Source organism: Quercus robur, chromosome 2 (genome assembly GCF_932294415.1).
Source record: "Quercus robur chromosome 2, dhQueRobu3.1, whole genome shotgun sequence".
NCBI lineage: Eukaryota > Viridiplantae > Streptophyta > Magnoliopsida > Fagales > Fagaceae > Quercus > Quercus robur.
The window spans coordinates 61,278,052-61,297,869 of record NC_065535.1 but is presented as its reverse complement, the minus strand read 5'-3'; the positions used below and the strand labels follow the sequence as shown (position 1 = coordinate 61,297,869).

General features: G+C 34.1%; 1 protein-coding gene across 4 annotated transcripts; it reads left to right on the top strand.

Moving 5' to 3' along the window:
- Positions 1–7,809: 7,809 nt before the first annotated feature.
- On the top strand, positions 7,810–14,593 carry LOC126714355 (uncharacterized). 4 transcript variants are annotated; one of them, XM_050414471.1, is made up of 7 exons: positions 7,810–8,489; positions 8,720–8,756; positions 9,211–9,447; positions 9,561–9,608; positions 12,689–13,137; positions 13,286–13,389; positions 14,251–14,593. In XM_050414471.1, exons 1-6 carry the CDS (start codon positions 8,149–8,151, stop codon positions 13,356–13,358), a joined length of 1,185 nt encoding a protein of 394 aa, XP_050270428.1. In that variant the 5' UTR covers positions 7,810–8,148; the 3' UTR covers positions 13,359–13,389; positions 14,251–14,593. The 4 variants fall into 4 exon arrangements, with proteins under 4 accessions (XP_050270428.1, XP_050270429.1, XP_050270430.1 ...); XM_050414472.1 differs by having other exon boundaries at positions 14,280–14,591; XM_050414473.1 differs by lacking the exon at positions 14,251–14,593 and adding an exon at positions 13,695–13,934.
- Positions 14,594–19,818: the final 5,225 nt, after the last annotated feature.

Below are 19,818 nucleotides of genomic sequence, written 5' to 3'. Positions count from 1 at the left end.
CTCTCTCTCTCTCTCTCTCTCTCTCTCTCTCTCTCTACCCATTACAATCTGCATCATCAGCAGTGGCATGACGGCATTAACATCGACATCGACATCAGCGACTCCTCCGTGGCCAACTCCTCTGCCACTACTGCTCCTCCAACTCAAACCCATTCTCTGCTGCTACCCCGAACCGTTGGGTCTCAAAAAATCCCTCATTCTTCTTCCATTTCCGATTCCTTCTCTCTCGGCGAGGTCATGGTGGTTGCTGTTTTGGGAAATGGGTTTGATCGGCGGGGTGGTGGTTTTGGGATCTGTTGGTCGGTGGTGGTGGCGGTGGTTTTGGGATCTAGGTTTGATTGTGGTAGTGGTGGTGGTGGATTTGGGATTTGGGTTTGATTATAGGTTTATGGGTTTGTTGGAGATTGGTTTGTTTAATGGGTTTGTGGGTTTGATTTACTGAAGATTTGGGTTTGAGTTCTTGGGTTGCTGGGTTTGAGTTCTTGATTTGCTGAAGATTAGAGGTCTTGGTTTCTTCATTCTTCCTGTTGGTATTTAGTTTAATTTTTTCTTCTTGTTTTCATTTTATGTCCTAGTGATTTGGGTTTGAGTTCTTGGGTTGCTGGGTTTGATTTGGGAGTTCTTGATTTGCTGGGTTTGAGTTCTTGATTTGCTGGAGAATTGAGTTCTTGGTTTCTTCATTCTTCCTGTTAGTATTTAATTTAATTTTTTCTTCTTGCTCTCATTTATGTCCTAGTGATTTGGGTTTGAGTTCTTGGGTTACTGGGTTGGATTCGGGAGTTCTTGATTTGCTGGGTTTGAGTTCTTGATTTGCTGGAGAATGATTTGAGTTCTTGGATTCTTCATTCTTCCTGTTAGTATATAATTTAATTTTTTCTTCTTGTTTTTAGATATTTGTTTTTAATTGTTTTTTTAATATTTTAATTAGATTAATGTTTATTTTTAATTTGTTCTGACCTGGCAATTTTTATTAATTTAAATGCCGACATGGATGCTGATGTGGTCTTTTTATTATTAAATTATTAGTCACGGCAACATCTAACATGCCACTTATGCACTCTGTTAGCCACGTAGGATTTTTTTGTTAGTGTGTTGATGGCAGGAACCAAAATAGAATTAATTTTCTGATTTCAGGGACTAACCTAAGAGCAAAATCAGTTTAGGGACCAAATCGAGAAATGACCCAAAATGTAGAGACTAAAAGTGTATTTACGCCAAAATAAGAACATTTATCTTTTTTTTTTTTTCTTTTTAAAGACCTATGTACGAAGTATAAACACACGCGAAGCATGGGCAAGAATGATAGTTGTGCGTGTGTGTGTGTTTTTATTTATTTAAAGCTCAAGATTCAAGATTGATTGGTATATAGTTTGTCAAAATAAAAAAAGATCGATTGGTATAATTAAATTTATTCTATTTTTCTTATTAGAACTTCATCGATATCAAGACAATACCACCTTTCTCTACTTTACATTTTCTGTTCATCAAAAAAAAACTTTATATTTTTCTGAGAAAATATTCTCTACTTTGTGGGGACTGAAGAAAGCAGGAGTTGTGAAATTATAAAGAATATGGAATAAGGTTAGGTCTGAATTATGGCCCATGAAAGCTAATGACATGAAATGAAAGATAACTATCATTTTCTTGTACTCTTAGTGACTATTATGTGGAGCCCTGCATTGACAAGAAATTCTTAAAAACCTTCCCTACAAATGTCAAAATGTTGTAGGCATCCAATTGCAATAATGGAGGGTGTTCCTTTTTTTCTTCTCACACCTGACCCAAACCCATATGGCCTTTGTTTTTCTAAATTGTCAAAAACGGAAACCCCACTTGTGACTTTTGAGTGGTTGTTAGTGAATCAATCTAATTTTTAGTTTTGGACATTGATTTTTTTTTTTTTTTTTGAGGAACTGGACATTGATATTTACCCAATCATTTTACAACTGATGTTTGGAACGTCAAGGTTTCTTGCAAGCACAGAACTCTGAGGGAGGAAACAAACAAAATTAGCTCAATTTTTTCCAGCATATATAGTAAACTCCTAAAAATGAAAGAAAAGTTCTTAGCCTTTAATGTAATCCACAAGTTCAACAGTGGGAACTAAATTGTAGTCATAAAAAAAAATTAAAAATAAAAAACAAAAGGAACTAAATCTTGTGAGAGTGAAACAATATATAATAATTAATGAGGACAAATAAACAGACATGAAGGTCACCAATCACCACACTAGAACATTTATTGAATGGAATATGTATTCTGTGGGGGGTCCAAGGATCAAGGAGTAGCTAGTCGAGGAACAACTTGCCCAATCCAAACCCAAAGGGGTAAACGAACCCCGAGGACTCCATTTGTCCGAGAAAAGTAAGAGGATTAGAACAATTGGTATCCTATGAAGGCCCAAGGAAAGGAGAAGAGATAGCAACGGGAGTAAGGATGGTGGGAGGAAGCTTACTGAGAGATATACCTCCCACTTTCGCATTTAATGCCCTCTACCAACCTTATCAGTTGCATTAATATACTCATGAACAGTAACTTCACAACTAGCAGCCCTTTCTACCACCTTTAATAGAGTCTTGATGGGACAAGTATCCTAAAGAATGCTTTGAGACATATAAGTGGAGAGTTAGGATGCAAGGAAAGGGGATATAAAAGGAAATGAACCACCCATAAATGGGGGATGAACATTTTCTCTGAGAAACAGTAAAAAAGGGAAGAGAATAGGGTATTATCTTGTGTCAAACTTGAACCAAATATATACAAGAGATTGATCCTCGGGGTATTATCTTGTGTCAAACTTGAACCAAATATATACAAGAGATTAATCCTCTGACCTGCCTGAGGAGGATATTATCCTCAATTGTTATTTACTTTACGCTCATCTGTTACTCTGGGCTCTTCAACCTTAGACTTTAACTTAGCCTAGAATTGCACTTGAATTAGTTTCTCACTCTCTTCACAAATTCTATTGTTTGGGCTTGGTTTAAAGGACAAGGTACTACTGATCTAAGTGGGCTTGAACTTTTATTTTCTAAGTACCTACATATTCCATTAAGATATATTTGGACTAAAATACCATTTTGGTCCTTAAATTTGAGATCACTATCAATTTGGTCTCTACATTTTAGCAAAAATCAATTTGATCTTTATTATTTTAAATATTGCAAGTTTCAAATAATATGAACCAAATTGACTACTACTAAAATATAAGAACCAAATTAATAGTGATTCTAGAATATAGACCAAAATTGTGTTTTTGCCTTAAATTTTATTATCAATCAGAAGTCGCTTACTTCAGGTAGAGTTCATATTGCATAAATTGTCATCAATTGAATTTAACAATTTAATCGAAGTAGGAAAATATTTCTATTAGAATTCACTGGTGTGTAATTTCGTACATATACACAGTACAATTAAAAACAATCACAATTATATAGTTCAAATTATACATTTAGAGATGTTGAAATTATACATGGTATTAGTTTATACATTTTTTAAACCATAGATTTTTAAAATATATAATGCTTTCTCATTATATATTTAATTTAGAATTTGATTGGATTTAATTTGATTGGACTTTTCAGTTTTTGCACTCAATAATTTATTTGCCACAAAAAATTTTAAAAAAAATTATATAGACACATGGCGCAAAATTGAACTCCAATTGAAATCCAATTTAGAATATAATTAGATTTGGTCTTTTTGATTTTTACACTTAATAATTCACTTGGCACAAAAATTAAAATTAAATGAGACATGTGGCGCACAATTAATTGGATTCCATTTGAAATTCAATTTAGATTCTAATTTAATTTTCTCTAAGTTTTGGCTTTTAATATATATATAGATATTGCCAACACAATTCATGGCCACAATTGCGCAGAGCAAATGATCCCGAGTTCAATATCCTAATATGATTGTGACTTGTGAGTAAGTCGTTATGCTAATCTAAACCTGTATATTTGGATGAGTTTATTATTTAGTTTTTTTTAAGGTATATTTTTTTAAAGTTTTTTTTTTTTTTTTAGAAACTTATTTGTTGTATATTGACTCTATTTAAAGCTGTATTTTTATACATTTTATTTCTTTAAAAAAATGTGGAAATTTTTTTAAGTTTTCAATTTGTATTTAACAAATAATGTTCACGTGACATGATATGTTTGGTGGAGCATAAAGTAGAGTATATGAGGTTGTGTTTGGAAATATGTAAAATGTTTTTCGAGTGTAAAATATTTCAGTTGAAAATATTTTATGTAAAGGAAAACATTTTTTGCTATTTGACTGCGTTGTGGAAATTATGCTAGAAAATTATTTCTTGTGTTTGGACTTTGATGTAAAAAAATCTATTTTCAGAAAATGTAAGCCCAAGCTAGCCACCACCACCAAGGACAAGCACAACCCATCACCACCCACACAAAATCTAGATCAGGAAGAGGGAAAAAACTGCCACCACTACTATGTTGCCACCACCACCCACAAAAAATCCACCATCACCCACACAAAATCCACCAAAACACCACCACCCACACCACCACAACAACAACAAAATCAGAGAGTGCTATGAGTGAGAGTGGAAGAGAGGGTGTGGTTCCTGAGTGAAGGCACAAGATCGGTGACATGCAGTGTTCGATCCAGCCTTGATTGGTTGGAGGGAAAGAGAGAGAATGCAGATCGGTGAGAGGAGGCAGGTGGGCACAGGCTTGACCTTGGGTATCTCTCTCCCTAGTTCCTTCGACTTGGCGTGAGTTAGTGAGGAGAGTGGACATTGATTAAAGGTAAAATCACTATGTAAAATCATTTCCGAGTCTAAAGGGCTTAATTTACGGTCAACTGAAATATATTTTCAGTTTAACCGTATTTTCATGTGCACCCAAACACACTCAAGGGTGTAAAATATTTTCCAAATTTCTTTTTCACCCAAAATAAACATAGCCTAATTTATGCTCTATTTAAAATGGGAAAAAAATCTCGAAAGATAGCTAATAAATAATCAAATATATTCTTTTTCCTCGCACTCGCAGATAGTTAATAAATATTCTAGCAAACTTCTTATCATTTAAATACAATAAATGTCTTGCAATGCACGGTCGTATTAAATACAAGAATATTTACGTCTATACCATACTAAATAATCAAATAAGGCAAAGCTCACTATCAAAAAAATAAAAATAAATAAGGCAAAGCTAACTGATACGGAATAAAAATTATTATTGCATTAAGTTAGACCAAGCATAATTATTAATAAAGCACCAACCCACCAACCAGGAGTACCACTTTGAATCTTACTTATCAAAAAAAAAAAAAAAAAAAAAAGGAGTACCACTTTGAATAACAACAAAAGTATAAAGAATAAAAAATAAATATAAAAATCCCAAAATTTTATATTGAATCCCTTTAAAGCCATGTTTTTTTAAACATTCCAAAAAAACCTAGAGACAAATTCACACCCTCACATCGTTAGTTCTCTTAAATATGTGAAGTGAAATGTCTCTCCTTTGAACGATAGAAACACATTTAAATTTGTTTATGTTCCTAAAATTTATCTACAGAGCACTTTTGATCTCTAAAGTTTAAAGTGAGTTCTATTGGTCTTTTAAGTTTAAAAAATGAGTGCTATTGGTCTATTTGTTAACTTCTGTCAATTTCATTGTTTATATGTTTATAAGAACAATTACGTGACATTTTTTTTTTAATGATATGACAACTTTTATTATTAAAAAAATTACACATAAGAAATTATGTATTAGTTTAGGAAGCCCCCTTTCTAGTTGGGTCTTTCCCTAAATCCAAATCAGTATAACATAATTCCTAAAACTTTATTTGCAGCTGTTACCTGGATTTACTATGAAATAACAATAAATTTGACTACATCCAAGCCATTGTTAAAGAGCCATTATGATTATACCTAATTGCACCACTTCCAGGACTATGAGAATTCATAAAGGAATACACCATAGGTGGCTATGATGTGTTATGATCTTATTGTTCTACATAGATTAAGTATAAGCTTAACTGTGTGTTTATAAGTTCTTGGGCACCCTCCTCTTACAAGCCGGTATTCGATGATGAGTTCTACCCATGAGTTTGTAACACCATGTTATGAAACCCACCGTATTAATTGTAAATCTTTGGAGCTTCAAACAAATTTCACACATGGTCCAAGCCATTGGAGTTAAAAACCAAAGAGATTTCTCACCCATTCTATATAATCTAACCCTTGCCAAATATTCCATATGACCTAATATGAATAATTATATTTTAGTGGGATTCAATTAGCTTAACTAGTAAAGTTTTTTATTATCAAATATGAGATGTGGGATTTAATCCTTGCCTTTACCAAAAACCAATCAGTGTCTTTTATTTTTCAAGTCTTCTCACCTTTCAAACCTTCAAATGTAGATCAATTTTAGGGAATTATGTTCTTCTGATTTTGATTTAGGGAACCTAAATAAAAATTAGTCTACCCAAGCTGAAGTGTGATTTTGATATGTAATTTTTGAAAAATAAAAGTTGCAGAGTTATTAAAAAATATAATGTTATTGCTCAGTTAGAGTTAGGGGTGTTTACAGTGCGGGGCGGTTTTATGCCCTTTTTAGCACCATACTTTGCGGTGTAGTTTAGTTAAAGCCATAACCGCACGACACCTCATTTTTGCAATCACATGTGCAGTGTGGTGCGGTTTATAGTTTAGCAAAAACTATAATCGCACCATATCTCATTTGTGCAGTGCGGTGTATAAGATATGGTTCGAAACTAGTATATTTTTCAAATTTTAGGCTTTTCTTGCCCAATCCAAAACTAATTTTTCCATTTGTTTTGAACTAAGTTTTAAACTATGGAGTTTTTTTTTTTTTTTTTTTTTTTTTTTGGGTTGGCTTTTATAATCAACAATTGCTAGAGTTATTAAACTATTAATAATATATTTAATATTACAAAAAATAAATATATTAATATATAGAGAAGGTGGGGTGGGGTGCGGTGCGATTATACCATTTTGCGAGTGATTTTGGTACAGTTTTTACGATTTGGTGAACACCACACATAGGCAAATAAATTAATGAAAGTTGCTTGAGTGATATAGCTCATTTTTCAAAATTTAAGGGACTAATATGTAAACTTTAGGAATTAAGCACGATATTTTGGCCAAAAATAAAAAAATAGGTTGTTAATATCTTTTGATATTGACATATGAACTTTCAAACTTTTGAAAGTTCATATTTTTCCACATTATTATTCAAATAGATAAAACTTAAGTACATATACTTTAAATGCTATTCCTTATGTGCTCTTAAAATTTTTAAAGAACAACATTTGAATACTGTATCCAAATTTTACCCTATTCAAATATAGGCAAAAATAGATTTTAGCTCCTCTTCTATAAATAATTAGATATTTGGGTAAAACTATGAGATTTCAAAAATTATAAATAGACACACATGTGAGATTTTTGTTGTGTAGTATGGTGTATTTTTTTTTTTTGGGTAGTACAGTGTATTGTTGTGTAGTATAGTGTATCGTTGAAAACTGTAAAGCTGGCACCTAGTAGCGAAAAAAAGTCATAGGCTACAGTTGTTTCCGAAACCAAAAAAAGAAAGAAAAAAGAATAGGCTAATCCTAATCCTCAATTTATTTAATTACTGGCATCAACAGCTGAAGGTTTGCCCTACAAGGACACGTGGATAGGCAGCCCCCCCCCATGCCTTGTTGTTGTAAAAGTTGTTACTAACATCACCATCACCCTCACACACTCACTGTCACTCACAGGCAGGCAATCACTACTCATCCCCACCTCCCCAAATTTTATTCAATAAATTTCTACACGTGCCCACTCTCAATTTCCACGCCGGAACTTCCTCCATTCTCTCTCTCTCTCTCTCTCTCTCTCTCTCTTTACTTCTTACTTCTGCTATTGCATCTCACAAGTCACAACCCAAACACTCAATTTCTCCAAACCCTAGAAAATGATACCAAAAATAAACTACCTTCAAAATTTGAATCAAACTCTCACACGTTTTCCTTAAATTGAATCTAAATTTCAGTTTTTACCACCAAAACACCATCTGGGTCACTCTTAAATTCCGCAATAAATATACATATATTTTTTTTAAATAAAATTTTGAAAATTTGAAAGTTGTGGGGTTGTAAATAATGGGGGCGGTGACGTCATCGATGGCGGCGAAGTTCGCGTTTTTTCCTCCGAGTCCGCCGTCGTATGAGGTGGTGGAGGAGGAGGAGGAGGGCGGTGGTGGTGGTGGTTGTGGAGGAGTGAAGCTGAAGCTGAGGATGTTGGGAGGGGTGGAGACTAGGAGGGAAAACGGCGACGTGTTGAGGCTGAAAACGAAGAGAGGGAACGAGGTGGTGGCGGTGTACATGAGGAACCCATCGGCGTCACTGACGGTGCTTCATTCGCATGGCAACGCAGCTGATCTGGGTCAGATGTATGACTTGTTCACTGAACTCAGTATTCACCTCCGAGTCAACTTCATGGGGTCTCTCTCTCTCTCTCTCTCTCTCTCTCTCTTCCTAATTAAAAAAAAAAAAAAATTATCCCTTTTTACATATATGTATTGGGTAAATTACACTAGCACCCCCGAAATATATTGAAAATTAGATAATTTTTTTGATGGTTGATTTTTTTAGTTTTTTACATGCTTATATGAATATGATTTTTTTTTTTTAAAAAAAAAATTAATTTTAATTTGTGTGTGTTGTGTTGTAGGTATGATTATTCAGGGTACGGGCAATCCTCTGGGAAGGTATGTGATTTTGTATTTTTTGTAATTTTATTTTATTTTGGTATTCTGTTTGGATTGGATTCTGGTAAAGTCTTGGTCTTTATTTTTGTTTTATAAATTTGGTTTTATTTTAGTTCTGGTAAAGTTTTGGGTTTTCTTTTCTTTTTTTTGGTTGTTGTTGCCTTTTTCTAAGTAACTTTCTGTGCAATTTCTTGTCGGCCAAAAAAATTTGTAGTTTGCTTTTGTTATATGGGACCCAAAAAGGATTAAAACTTTTTCTACACTGAACTTTATATTACCTCTTTGGCATATTCAAGCTTTGGATTTTTTTTTTTTTTTTTTTTTTTTTCAGTAGTGGAAGTTTTAAAAACCCAAAGATGGAAGATTTTAATTAGTTTCTAATTAGATTGATTTAGAATTTGTTGTTAAAATAAGATGGGAGATGGCTGAGTTATTATGTGCTTTACTTGAACAGCCGAGTGAGCAGAACACATACTCAGACATAGAAGCCGCATATAGATGCCTGGTGGAGAAGTATGGCACAAAAGAGGAAGATATTATTTTGTATGGGCAATCAGTTGGTAGTGGGCCCACTTTAGATTTGGCTACTCGGTTACCGAATTTGAGGGCTGTAATTCTCCACAGTCCGATCATGTCTGGCCTCCGTGTCATGTATCCAGTGAAGAGGACATACTGGTTTGACATTTATAAGGTTGATTTTTTTTTTTTTTTTTTAATGCAGAATTATATAATCTTAATGTTGAATTGTTTACAATCTTTCAAAATTTGACCTCATAAATATTTTTTTGCTTGTTTGCGGTGCAGAATATTGATAAAATACCCCTTGTCAAATGTCCGGTTCTGGTAATTCATGTGAGTATTTTCCAATTTCTCTATTTTAGTAAGATGTTTGTAAAAATAAAATGGCATGCTAATTTAGTATAGCTTGATGGAAAATCAGACTATAGAAGTTAGTATCTGCACTGGTTGATTGGTCCACCATATATCTGCTTCAAATTTTTCTAGTTCTGGCATCTTCATTGCTGGATTTTATAGTATAGAACAAGGGGTTATGTGGTTGCGCTCAGCATGTAATATGTTGACTTTACACTATATCAAATGAAATTTGAAATAGGGAATTCTTCGTGATTAGGTTGGAATTTAATAGCTATGGATGACTATACCTCTTTCATTTTGGTGAAATTTTTCAAAGACGTTGAAAATTTTGCCAGAACTGTTAAAGTTAGTTTTGTTTGATGTTAAAGCCAGTTTTCAATGGAACCTACATCTTTGTCTTGTGCTAGTTGACAATTGACTCCAAATGACATGGTTAGATAACTGAACTTAATTGACACTGATGAAAAATTTCTTCTCTTTTGTTTACTGTTTATGCTTTTCTGTGTTCATCATCATGAACATCCTGTGTGTTTCTTTCATATTTCATTAATAATAGATCTCATATTACCTATTAAAAAAAAAAAGTTTGGTCAATCAGTTTGTAAGCAAACAATGATTTCTGACAAATGAAATGGGTGGGGAGATGAAAAAACAAAGAGGAACTGGGGCCATCTCATCTGTGGAGGAACTTGGAGTGCTCATGGCAGAGAAGGAAGAGATCAAAATGATGGCGTGTAAGGAGCGTGTCTGCCTCAGTTGCAAGGGTGGAGGTTTGCAAGGGAGAGAGGGAGATAGGGGCAGTGAGGTGTCCTGTGTCAGAAGATATATTACTGGTGATAAATTGAGGGGGTCATGAGAGGTTTTAGTGTGTGTGTGTGAGAGAGAGAGAGAGAGAGAGAGGTGACAATGACAACTAATAGGTGAGGAAAAGAGGAAGAAATGCTGTAGCTAGGTATTCAAAATTGGATTATTATGATTTCTTTACAGGTGCACAGTGAAGCCAATACTTTTTCAAGCAATAGAAAAAAAAAAGTTCCTAGTGAAACTTGTGGTAGTTAATTGAATCTTGCCAAATGTTCATCATGTATAAACGAGTTCTTAGCTATTAAATTTATAATAGTATAGGTAGGTTTTACTGGCTAGAGGTGTGTCCAAAGGGCTCTTCTTTAAAAGGTTTCCTACATTATCTAAAAAAACATAGCATAGGTAGGTTATGTGTCAGTAACTGATTAGAAGTTGAGTTTAGTGGGTCTTTAGTTAAGGGAATGTGACTTTGATGGAGGGACCAAAACTGAAATTATTTTGGAATTTATTATTTCAGATTTCCATTTATGTTATGGGATTGGATTATTTTAAATTTTCATTTAAAAAAAAAAAATTGGATTCAGATAGGGATCAAGTTTCATGTTTTAAGATAGGGATAATATTTAAATTATGTTCAGTAACAGTTTTATGGGACGTGAACTTTTGTAATCCTGGAAGCACTATAAAAATGCTCCACATGGTGTTTTTTTAAATAAGATTTGTGAAAAATTTCTTTATCTGTATGGTGGTGATTCCATGCAACCCTTAGGTGGTGAAGCTTAAGGTTTTCAGGCTGCTCTAGGTAGTGAACCCTAGACTGTCTTGCATCATCGCATTAGAATTACACATGGCAGGTGTGCAGACCACGAAACCTTTATCAGTATGCTTTAGCTGTTGTGTGACAGACTGTTGGTTTTAAAAGCCATAAAATTGCATGCTGACCTGGTCGTATCAGTATCTCTCCTCTATTCACTGAACAGAACTGAATCTCTTAAAATGCTGACTGAACCTGTCTTAAAATGGTGTTTTCAGTTAATTTGGTCTTATGTACAGCCCTACCCAAATGATCACTGCTAGTTTCTGCCTTTTTTGTCATGTTGTGGTCAATCACATACATGCCATTGTTTATGTCCTGACAAAGCTCCAACATCCCAAAGAGTTATGTAAATAGATATCACATGTACGTAGATTACTCCATAGCAGCAGCATAAATTCACCAGGTGTCCAGGACTCGAGTTTTTATGTCTTTGTCACATTATTAGGGAGAAGGCCACTCATTTGAAATATTCTTCTTGCTGAAGGGTCTGAAGTGTTTCCACTCTAGCATTTTGCTACTAAAAGTCCAGAACAATTATTTATTGGGTTATCTTAAACTCATGTTTTGGAAATTCTTTGTTACTTCCACAAGAATATAAAGGTGAATTAAGGATGATTACCAAATTAAAATTTTTTGGCTGTTTTACTTGGTGGTCTCCCCCTTTTTTGATAATCGATAATTTTTTTTGGGGGGGGGGGGGGGGGGGTGGGTGGATGAGGGGATTTGAACCTTGGATGTTTCTATTGGAACCACCAGAATCTCTGCCCCTTAGGATGCTAGAGGATAAGTGGAAGAAAGGATGAGTGCAAGAGTCCAAGAGCAGTAATTTTATGTGGATACATACTCCATAGTTTCTCTAGAGGATTGAAGGGTGCTTTTATGTCTAATTTTGGTGGTCACAAATTAAAATTTCAAGTGATGACTGATGAGACAGTGAGGGAATGTGATACTGCCTTTGACCAGGTGAATCACATATTTTATGTCCCATAAGTTTGATCTATGGCTTACAGAGCAATTTGTCCCCTAATCCTATGGATTTCCTATCTCAGTTGCCACTTCTGTAGAAGAGCGATTTCAATGCCTTTAAAGATTATACATCACTTGAGGTGGATGTAGGCCCAGATGTTCTTGGATGCTAGCTTCCACCCATTGTGGGTATAAAGACCATGATGTGGTTCATGCGTGCTTGTCTCATTGTATTAAATGTCTTACTATGATCTTAATTGGCGCACCTGATTAATATAAGTTCATGTACCCATTTTATAATCGATAGGTATCTGTCACCATATACATTGGTTAGCTGCCTTTCTTCACTAACTGAAACTCTCATAGCATCTGAACCTTGAAAGTAAGGCATCAAGCAACATTGGCTCAAGTAATTAGAAGAATCCTCATTTACCAAGCTGTTGTGCTCTGTGTTTGCCCTTTCTTGCAGGGAACTGCTGACGATGTTGTTGATTGGTCCCATGGTAGGAAACTTTGGCAGCTCTGTAAAGAGAAGTATGAACCATTATGGATTAAAGGAGGGAATCATTGTGACTTGGAGCTTTTCCCACAATACATAAAGCATCTCAAGAAATTCATATCAGCCATTGAGAAATCACCACATCTGAGAAAAGGATCTGGGCCAATTACAGATCAACTAGAAAATCCCAGGAACAGCACAGATTGTAGAGAGAAATCCAGATCCAGCACAGATCATAGAGAGGAGAGGTCTCGACCGAGTACTGACCAGAGAGAAAAGCCAAGGCTGAGCACAGACCGGAGAGAGAAATCAAGAACCAGTAGTGATAAGAGAGAGAAATCAAGAAAGAGCATTGATCGGTCTATTAAAGTTCACAATGGCGTGGACCGCGTGGACCAGCTGGAGAAACCAAGGAACAGGTTAGCTATAATTTTGACTGAATAGTATTGTTTTTTACCCATTTATGCTTCCTTTTTTAAAACAAAGCTTGTCCAATGTGGCATGCATAATTGCATATACATTCAATATCTGCTTTTCCTCACTGTTGGAATTGCGTTGTGGTGGCAGCTTTGGGGACATTGTGAGATCAGTCGGATTATGCAATATTGATTGTTTCAAGCCCACAGCTACTAATTTATGAAGAAGATATCAGATAAGCCTACATATTGAAGGTTGTATTTCACTTGAATTTTTATTCTTTTGATTGGTCAATTGGGGTTGTTTGGGTGATAGAAATGCGTTGTTGTTTCATATCCACTTTCTAGAAGAAAAATAGGAAATTAATTTAACAAGGAAAATCATACGTCTCATTTGATTGTTAATACTGATTAATAAATCTGACCTCTCTCTGTCACCTATCAAAAAAAAGAAAAAAAGAAAAAAAAGAAAAGAAATAAATCTGACCTCTCTCTGTCTCTGTCTCTGTCTCTCTCTCATGTGACAATTTTTGTTATTTATCAACTTTGTATCTGTACAGGATGTCTTGTCTCAGTTAGTCTAGGTTTCCAAACCAAATGGAAGTTGACAACAATTTATGGAGAGTAAAATGGCTTGAGAACCAGGAGAATATATATATATATATATATATATATGGGCAAAAGTGAGCCAATAACTTGCTTACTTGAACTGCAATGTTAGGTTATGAGTAACTTAATTACAGTCTTTAGGTATTATACCTCAAAGTTTTTTCTTTTTAATAAATCGATAGTTACAAGGCTCTTGGCAAGTTTTCCAATAAAATAAAAATATGTGGATGCATTGATCAATGTAGTATAAACATTATTGTTATCTTTCAAGATGATTAAATTCAATGCAATCATGAGTTGGAATTTGATTGGGGGAACATAAATCACAACATCTAATAAACTTAATTTAATCTTGACCTTTTTGTATTTATAAAATTTATGAGTTAAGCTTGACACATTTTCATCAATTCATGTCAATTAATTCCGATTGAAGTATCTTTTAACTTTTTTTCAAGATCCTGGCGCCAAAAGAGCAGAATTTAAAAAAAGGTTAATTGTTTGCTCCAGTGATTCATTATGCTGATTCTTGAGCACAGGGACCCTGCCTGTAAGGGCTGTTAACGCTCAAGGTGATTGGCACTGATGGGCTACCATGGCTTGAATCTTTTGTGAATGCGGTATCTGATCAAATGAATGTGTTTCTCATTCCTTCCTCTCCAACTTTAAGTTCACTGCAAATTCTGATCGGTTCACTCCAAGAGGGTATTGGGACCCTTATCTATAAGCAAATATTGTTGTTTAATGTCAAAGTACGTACCATTCGAGATTAGAAGCGCGGGGAAAATTTTATTGGCTCAATCAATGCAATTGCATATATTGTTGAATTTAATTGAAAAAAAGTCATTTATGAGTAATATATTGATGTAAGAAAATTCACAAAGATATGATAGAACTAAGAACTATATTTTGTTTATTTATTAAGGGTTTTTTAAAATAAAGAAAAAGAAAAAGAAAAGAATAAGCCACACTTCAAACTTTTTTTTTCTTCCCAAATAAAAATTTTGCTTATGAATGAATGGATTGTTTATGGACTTCTTGTGATGGTGGCTAGAGTTGTCGCTAAGCTCAAGTAATCTAACAATAAGCATTAAATTTAATAGTAAAGGTCCTAATTCAGGGATAACGGGCCAAATTCGGGGATAAAATGATAAAACTCTGACTTTTTCCTTCTTGTGACAAGGAAGTGGGTACCCTTAAACCTTTTATTATCCTTAAGTGAAGACCATTGATGTCATCTATTATTTATTTATATATATATATATATATATTTTTGGGATAATTGTACTTTACCCACATGTGGTTTGCCTCTAATTTGATTTGCCTACCCGTGGTTTCAATTTTGACACTTTACCCACTTGTGATTCCCTTTATTAAGGCTCTGTTACCCACCTCCGTTAAAAAGAAGGTTAAATATGTATTTTTGCACCATTTTTATGTCTCTCTCCTCTCAAAACATAAAACACATAAAAATTCAAGAGAAAACAAGATCAAAATGTGCTATTGGTAAAAAATATTATGCAATTTCTTAGAACTTCAACTTGTATTTGAACTTATCATCTTAACCACAAATAAACTAATTATACATCTAAAAGCATGATAAAGCCGTATGAGAAAAATTAGATAAAAATTAGAACTCCTAATCTAACTCAACAATGTTCAAATAAATCAAATCAAATCTCCTGCTCCTTATGTCCAAAAACTAGAAACCCAGAAAAGTTGAAAACCCAGAAAAGTTCAAATAACAAAAATTGAAATTCCTCATGTCTAAAAACTAGAAATCCAGAAAAGTTTAAACAACAAGAATTGAAACTCCTCACGTCCAAAAACTGGAAACCCAAAAAAGTTGAAAACCCAAAAAACTTCAAACAACAAAAATTGAAACTCCACATGCCAACAAAAATTGAAACTCCTCAAGTGATTTTGTTTTGATTTTTCATTTTTTAGTCTTTATTTGGAAAGAAAATCTTGATTTTCTTGGGAAAACTTTGAATACCCAGAAAATAGATCAAAACAAGAATCCTAGATGCTACCACATGGGTCCCTCGAGAACGATCTACTTCGACCGGTTCATACCCAGTAGATCTGGGTCGAATTTTGCGCTTTTCGACTTGGTTTCGCCAAAGGTGAGCTCTACAGCTGAGGGACAAGAAGACACGTCAAGTGCCTATGCCACGCTCCAACGTGCCGCTCTTTTTAGCCCCAAAACCTCCGGTGAAGTTGCTTTTCCGACCACACCCGATAAGAGATCCACCCCCAGCCGGAATATTTTCCAGTACAAGAGTGAGATGCGCCGCTCCATGCACTCGCTTTTGCCTTTTGGATTCGACAAGGCCGTTTAGGGGGTTAATCATAGCCTGGTCAAGGCTCCCCAGAAGGTTCCACGGTCACCTTATAAAGCAAAAATTATGTGAATTTGTTAAATTTGGCGATTTGGGTTAGTTTGGATTTTGATTTTGCAAATTGGGCTTTTAGGGTTTTTTAAAATTTTGGTTTTTTTTTTCATTGTGCAATAATTATATTTTTGATTTTTTGTATTTGATCCATTTGTTTTCTCTTGATTTTGGGTTCATTTGTTACTTGGGCGAGCTTCAAGTTTGGGAGTGAGGAGACATGAAAATTTTGCAATGAAAGCATGTCTAGAAAATGCAGGAGGCAGACAATCCAACAAAGTTTAACAAACATAATACCAACATGGATGTATCTCATCTTCATTCTTTGCTTATATTTGGAGTCAAAGATCTGCCACCTAAGTTGTCCATTTCAAAATTATTTTATGCTAGATTCAAGCTGCTCAAGGTGTTGGATTTGCAAGGAGTTAAAGTGACTGAACTACCACAAATTTCAATAATCCTAACTTTTTGATCTATTTGAGCTTTTATTTTTGACATATTTCTGTGTTAGAGTAACGGTGAGGGAGAGGTGGGTTACGGCATAGTAACAGTGAGAATCACCGGTGGGTAAAGTGTCAAAATTTAAACCACGGGTAGGCACATCAAATTAGAGGCAAACCACAGGTGGGTAAAGTGTAATTATCCCTATATTTTTAATGGTAATATTAAGAATTTTTCTTTCATGGTAAGCTCCATGATTGTCAAAATCGCGATTTGGATCGTAGGATCGCACGATTTTACGATCCTATCTGACCAAAATGTTTAGGATTGCACTAGGACTATAAAAATGGTAGGATCATATGTAGGATTGTGGGATCCTATCAATCCTACCAAAACATCATTTTTTTTTTTTGTTTTTTTATTTTTATGGGATAAAATTTTGGTTTTAATGAAGTTTAAAGGGTTTTTATTCTTCTGTGTTGTAATGGTATGACTTTTTATTTTTTATTTATAAAATTATGTTAACCTAAGCGAATGTTTTCTAGTTTATAGTTCACTTGTAATCAAAATGAATGAATGTTTCATCATTTCTAAACGAAGAATTTATATTGGCTTTACTATATTTTAAAATATAATGTTGTTAAATTTGTTTGATCAATATACTAATTTGTGTTATAATATTACTAATTTTTTTTCTTATATATAATTTTATTAGTATGCTTGTATTTGTATATTAATTTATTATTTTTTTGAGCATGTTTTGTAATTGTTGCTGAGTGGTATAATTTGAATAGTTGAATCTGAATTTGTATCTTGATCTCTTTTGTAGCTCTAATATACAAATATACAATGTTTACATAGATGATGAAATGGATGATGATGATTATGATGGTGGTTATAAGAACTCTAGAATGAGAATAATTAAAAATGTTCACTTCAATTTAATATTAATCTTGCTTTTGGATTTTATATTTTAGTTAGCCAGTTTCTATTTGATAACTTATTTTGGATTTTAAACTTGGAACTTATAACTTGGAAAATATTTCCATATGTGTTAATATTGTTTCGTTAGTATAAACGTAGCGATGTATGACATGCAAATTACATCATATGATGCAAATCTTTGTTTTTTATGGATAAATTCACAATTTACGTGATTATTTAACATACAAAGTCATTATTAATATGTTTTTTGCTTTAAATCCGAAATATGTAAGATCTTACGATCCACGATCCGATCTTACGATTTACGATCCCACCTGCCTTTCACGATCCTACATAGGATCCCGATTTTGAGAACCTTAGTAGGCTCTTTGTTGTGTTTCAGTAACTTGAGGATCTCGTATGCTAGTCAATGGCATTTTAGCTGAATTGGCATCTTTCTATGCACAAAGTTCTTGGGGGTTTAAGGAGGAAAATGGTTCAAGTTACGAGGTCAGCAGCATATTATAACTATCTAAAAAAAAAAAAAAAAGATCTCATATGCTAATCACTTGTATTGATCATTTTCATCTTCTCTAGTAGTATAAGCATAGACCCCCCCACTCTATTCTAGTCTATACCTGAGGCCCTAGTCTCATTGATGAAGAATACCTCCGACTCTTACTAAAATGATTAACACTATATAGTAAGTTCAATAGACCAAAAGATGTAAGCCCAAATCACTTTTGAAGCCCAAAATAGTCTCATAAAAGTGGCACACGTTGTCGTACACCAGTTATTACTAACATATGTCTGTTAATGTTATTTTGGGTGAATGCCACTCAGTGAGAGCAACCCTAAAATCAATTAATTACATATCTAACTTAAGGGTTGATCAACTATTAGCTATCAACAATTTAGAAACCTTAAGGTTTTGAATTTTGGCTATAAATACCCTCCATTCTCACCACTATGGACAATCATCATTAGCATACTAAAACTTGAAACCACCATTTTCTCATTTTTAAGGTGATAGTGATAGAGCATAATAGTCGAATATTATATTAAGTTTTCTGACCTAGGTAGATGGAAAGCTAGTGTTTTATTCAAAGTTTTGAATTTTCATAACTTTGCTCTAGAAATTTTATTGTTGCAATACATGCTAACCTAATTTTAGAGAGAGAGAGAGAGAGAGAGAGAGAGAGAGAGATCTGATTTGTTATGCAATAATAATAATATGGCATGCATAATTGCATATATATTCAATATCTGGTTTTCCTCACTGTTGGAATTGCGTTCTGGTGGTAACTTTGGGAACATCGTGAGATCAGTCGGATTATGCAATATTGATTGTTTCAAGCCCACAACTACTAATTTATGAAGAAGATATCAGATAAGCCTACATAGTACATATTGAAGGTTGTATTTCAGGAACACCCTAACCTAAACGTGGCGTCGCCACTGCTACATATTGAAGGTTGTATTTCACTTGAATTTTTATTCATTTGATTGGTCAATTGGGGTTGTTTGGGTGATAGAAATGTGTTGTTGTTTCATATCCACTTTCTAGAAGAAAAATAGGAAATTAATTTAACAAGGAAAATCATACGTCTCATTTGATTGTTAATACTAGGGATGGCCATACCAATTGGGTAATGGATATCCAACCCTACTCGATCCAAATGTTTCGGGTAATACCTGGTTCTTAATGGGTAGAGCTTAACTGGGTAGGGTACGGATATTACCCGAATTGTTCGGGTAGGGTATGAATATTATCCAAACCCGACCCGTAAAAAAAAAAAAAAGACTAATATTAATATGCTCCACTGACTAAGGAGTGCCCCATCAGTAAGGACAAGGAGTAGAAAGATTCTTGAGGGAAATTGAGGCATATTTCATTTCCAAACTTACGGTTAAGACTTCCTCAAATCAAAATTCCCACGAATACAAATCCAGAAGCCATTTTACAAGTCATCATGGACCCCTCAACGTAACCACAACACACACAGAGTTCTAAAGCAAATAAGATAGAAATCTTTTTAGTGCTTCTTGGACACATGCACTGTAATTTTCTTGAAAATTTTATTTCTAGGTCTAACCTATTTAAGAAAGAACTTGGATCAACACTGTAATTTGGATCTTCCACAAGCCCAGATCCATGTTTACCAGTTAGCCAAAGCCCAATTCAATCTCGAAATATTAAAAGAGTCCCATCCCCCAAGGAGAGGTAGCAAAGCATAGCACCAAAAATTTAACATATCCGAAGATTCTTTTAGAGAAAAATTTGAGCCTATCCAAGCCAAGAAATTTGCACTTTAAAGGG

Coding starts and splice junctions, on each gene's coding strand:
- LOC126714355 (XM_050414471.1), top strand. CDS start 8,149: ATGGGGGCGGTGACGTCATCGATGGCGGCGAAGTTCGCGTTTTTTCCT. Junction 8,490..8,719: donor CTCCGAGTCAACTTCATGGG/GTCTCTCTCTCT, acceptor GTTGTGTTGTAG/GTATGATTATTCAGGGTACG. Junction 8,757..9,210: donor ACGGGCAATCCTCTGGGAAG/GTATGTGATTTT, acceptor TTACTTGAACAG/CCGAGTGAGCAGAACACATA.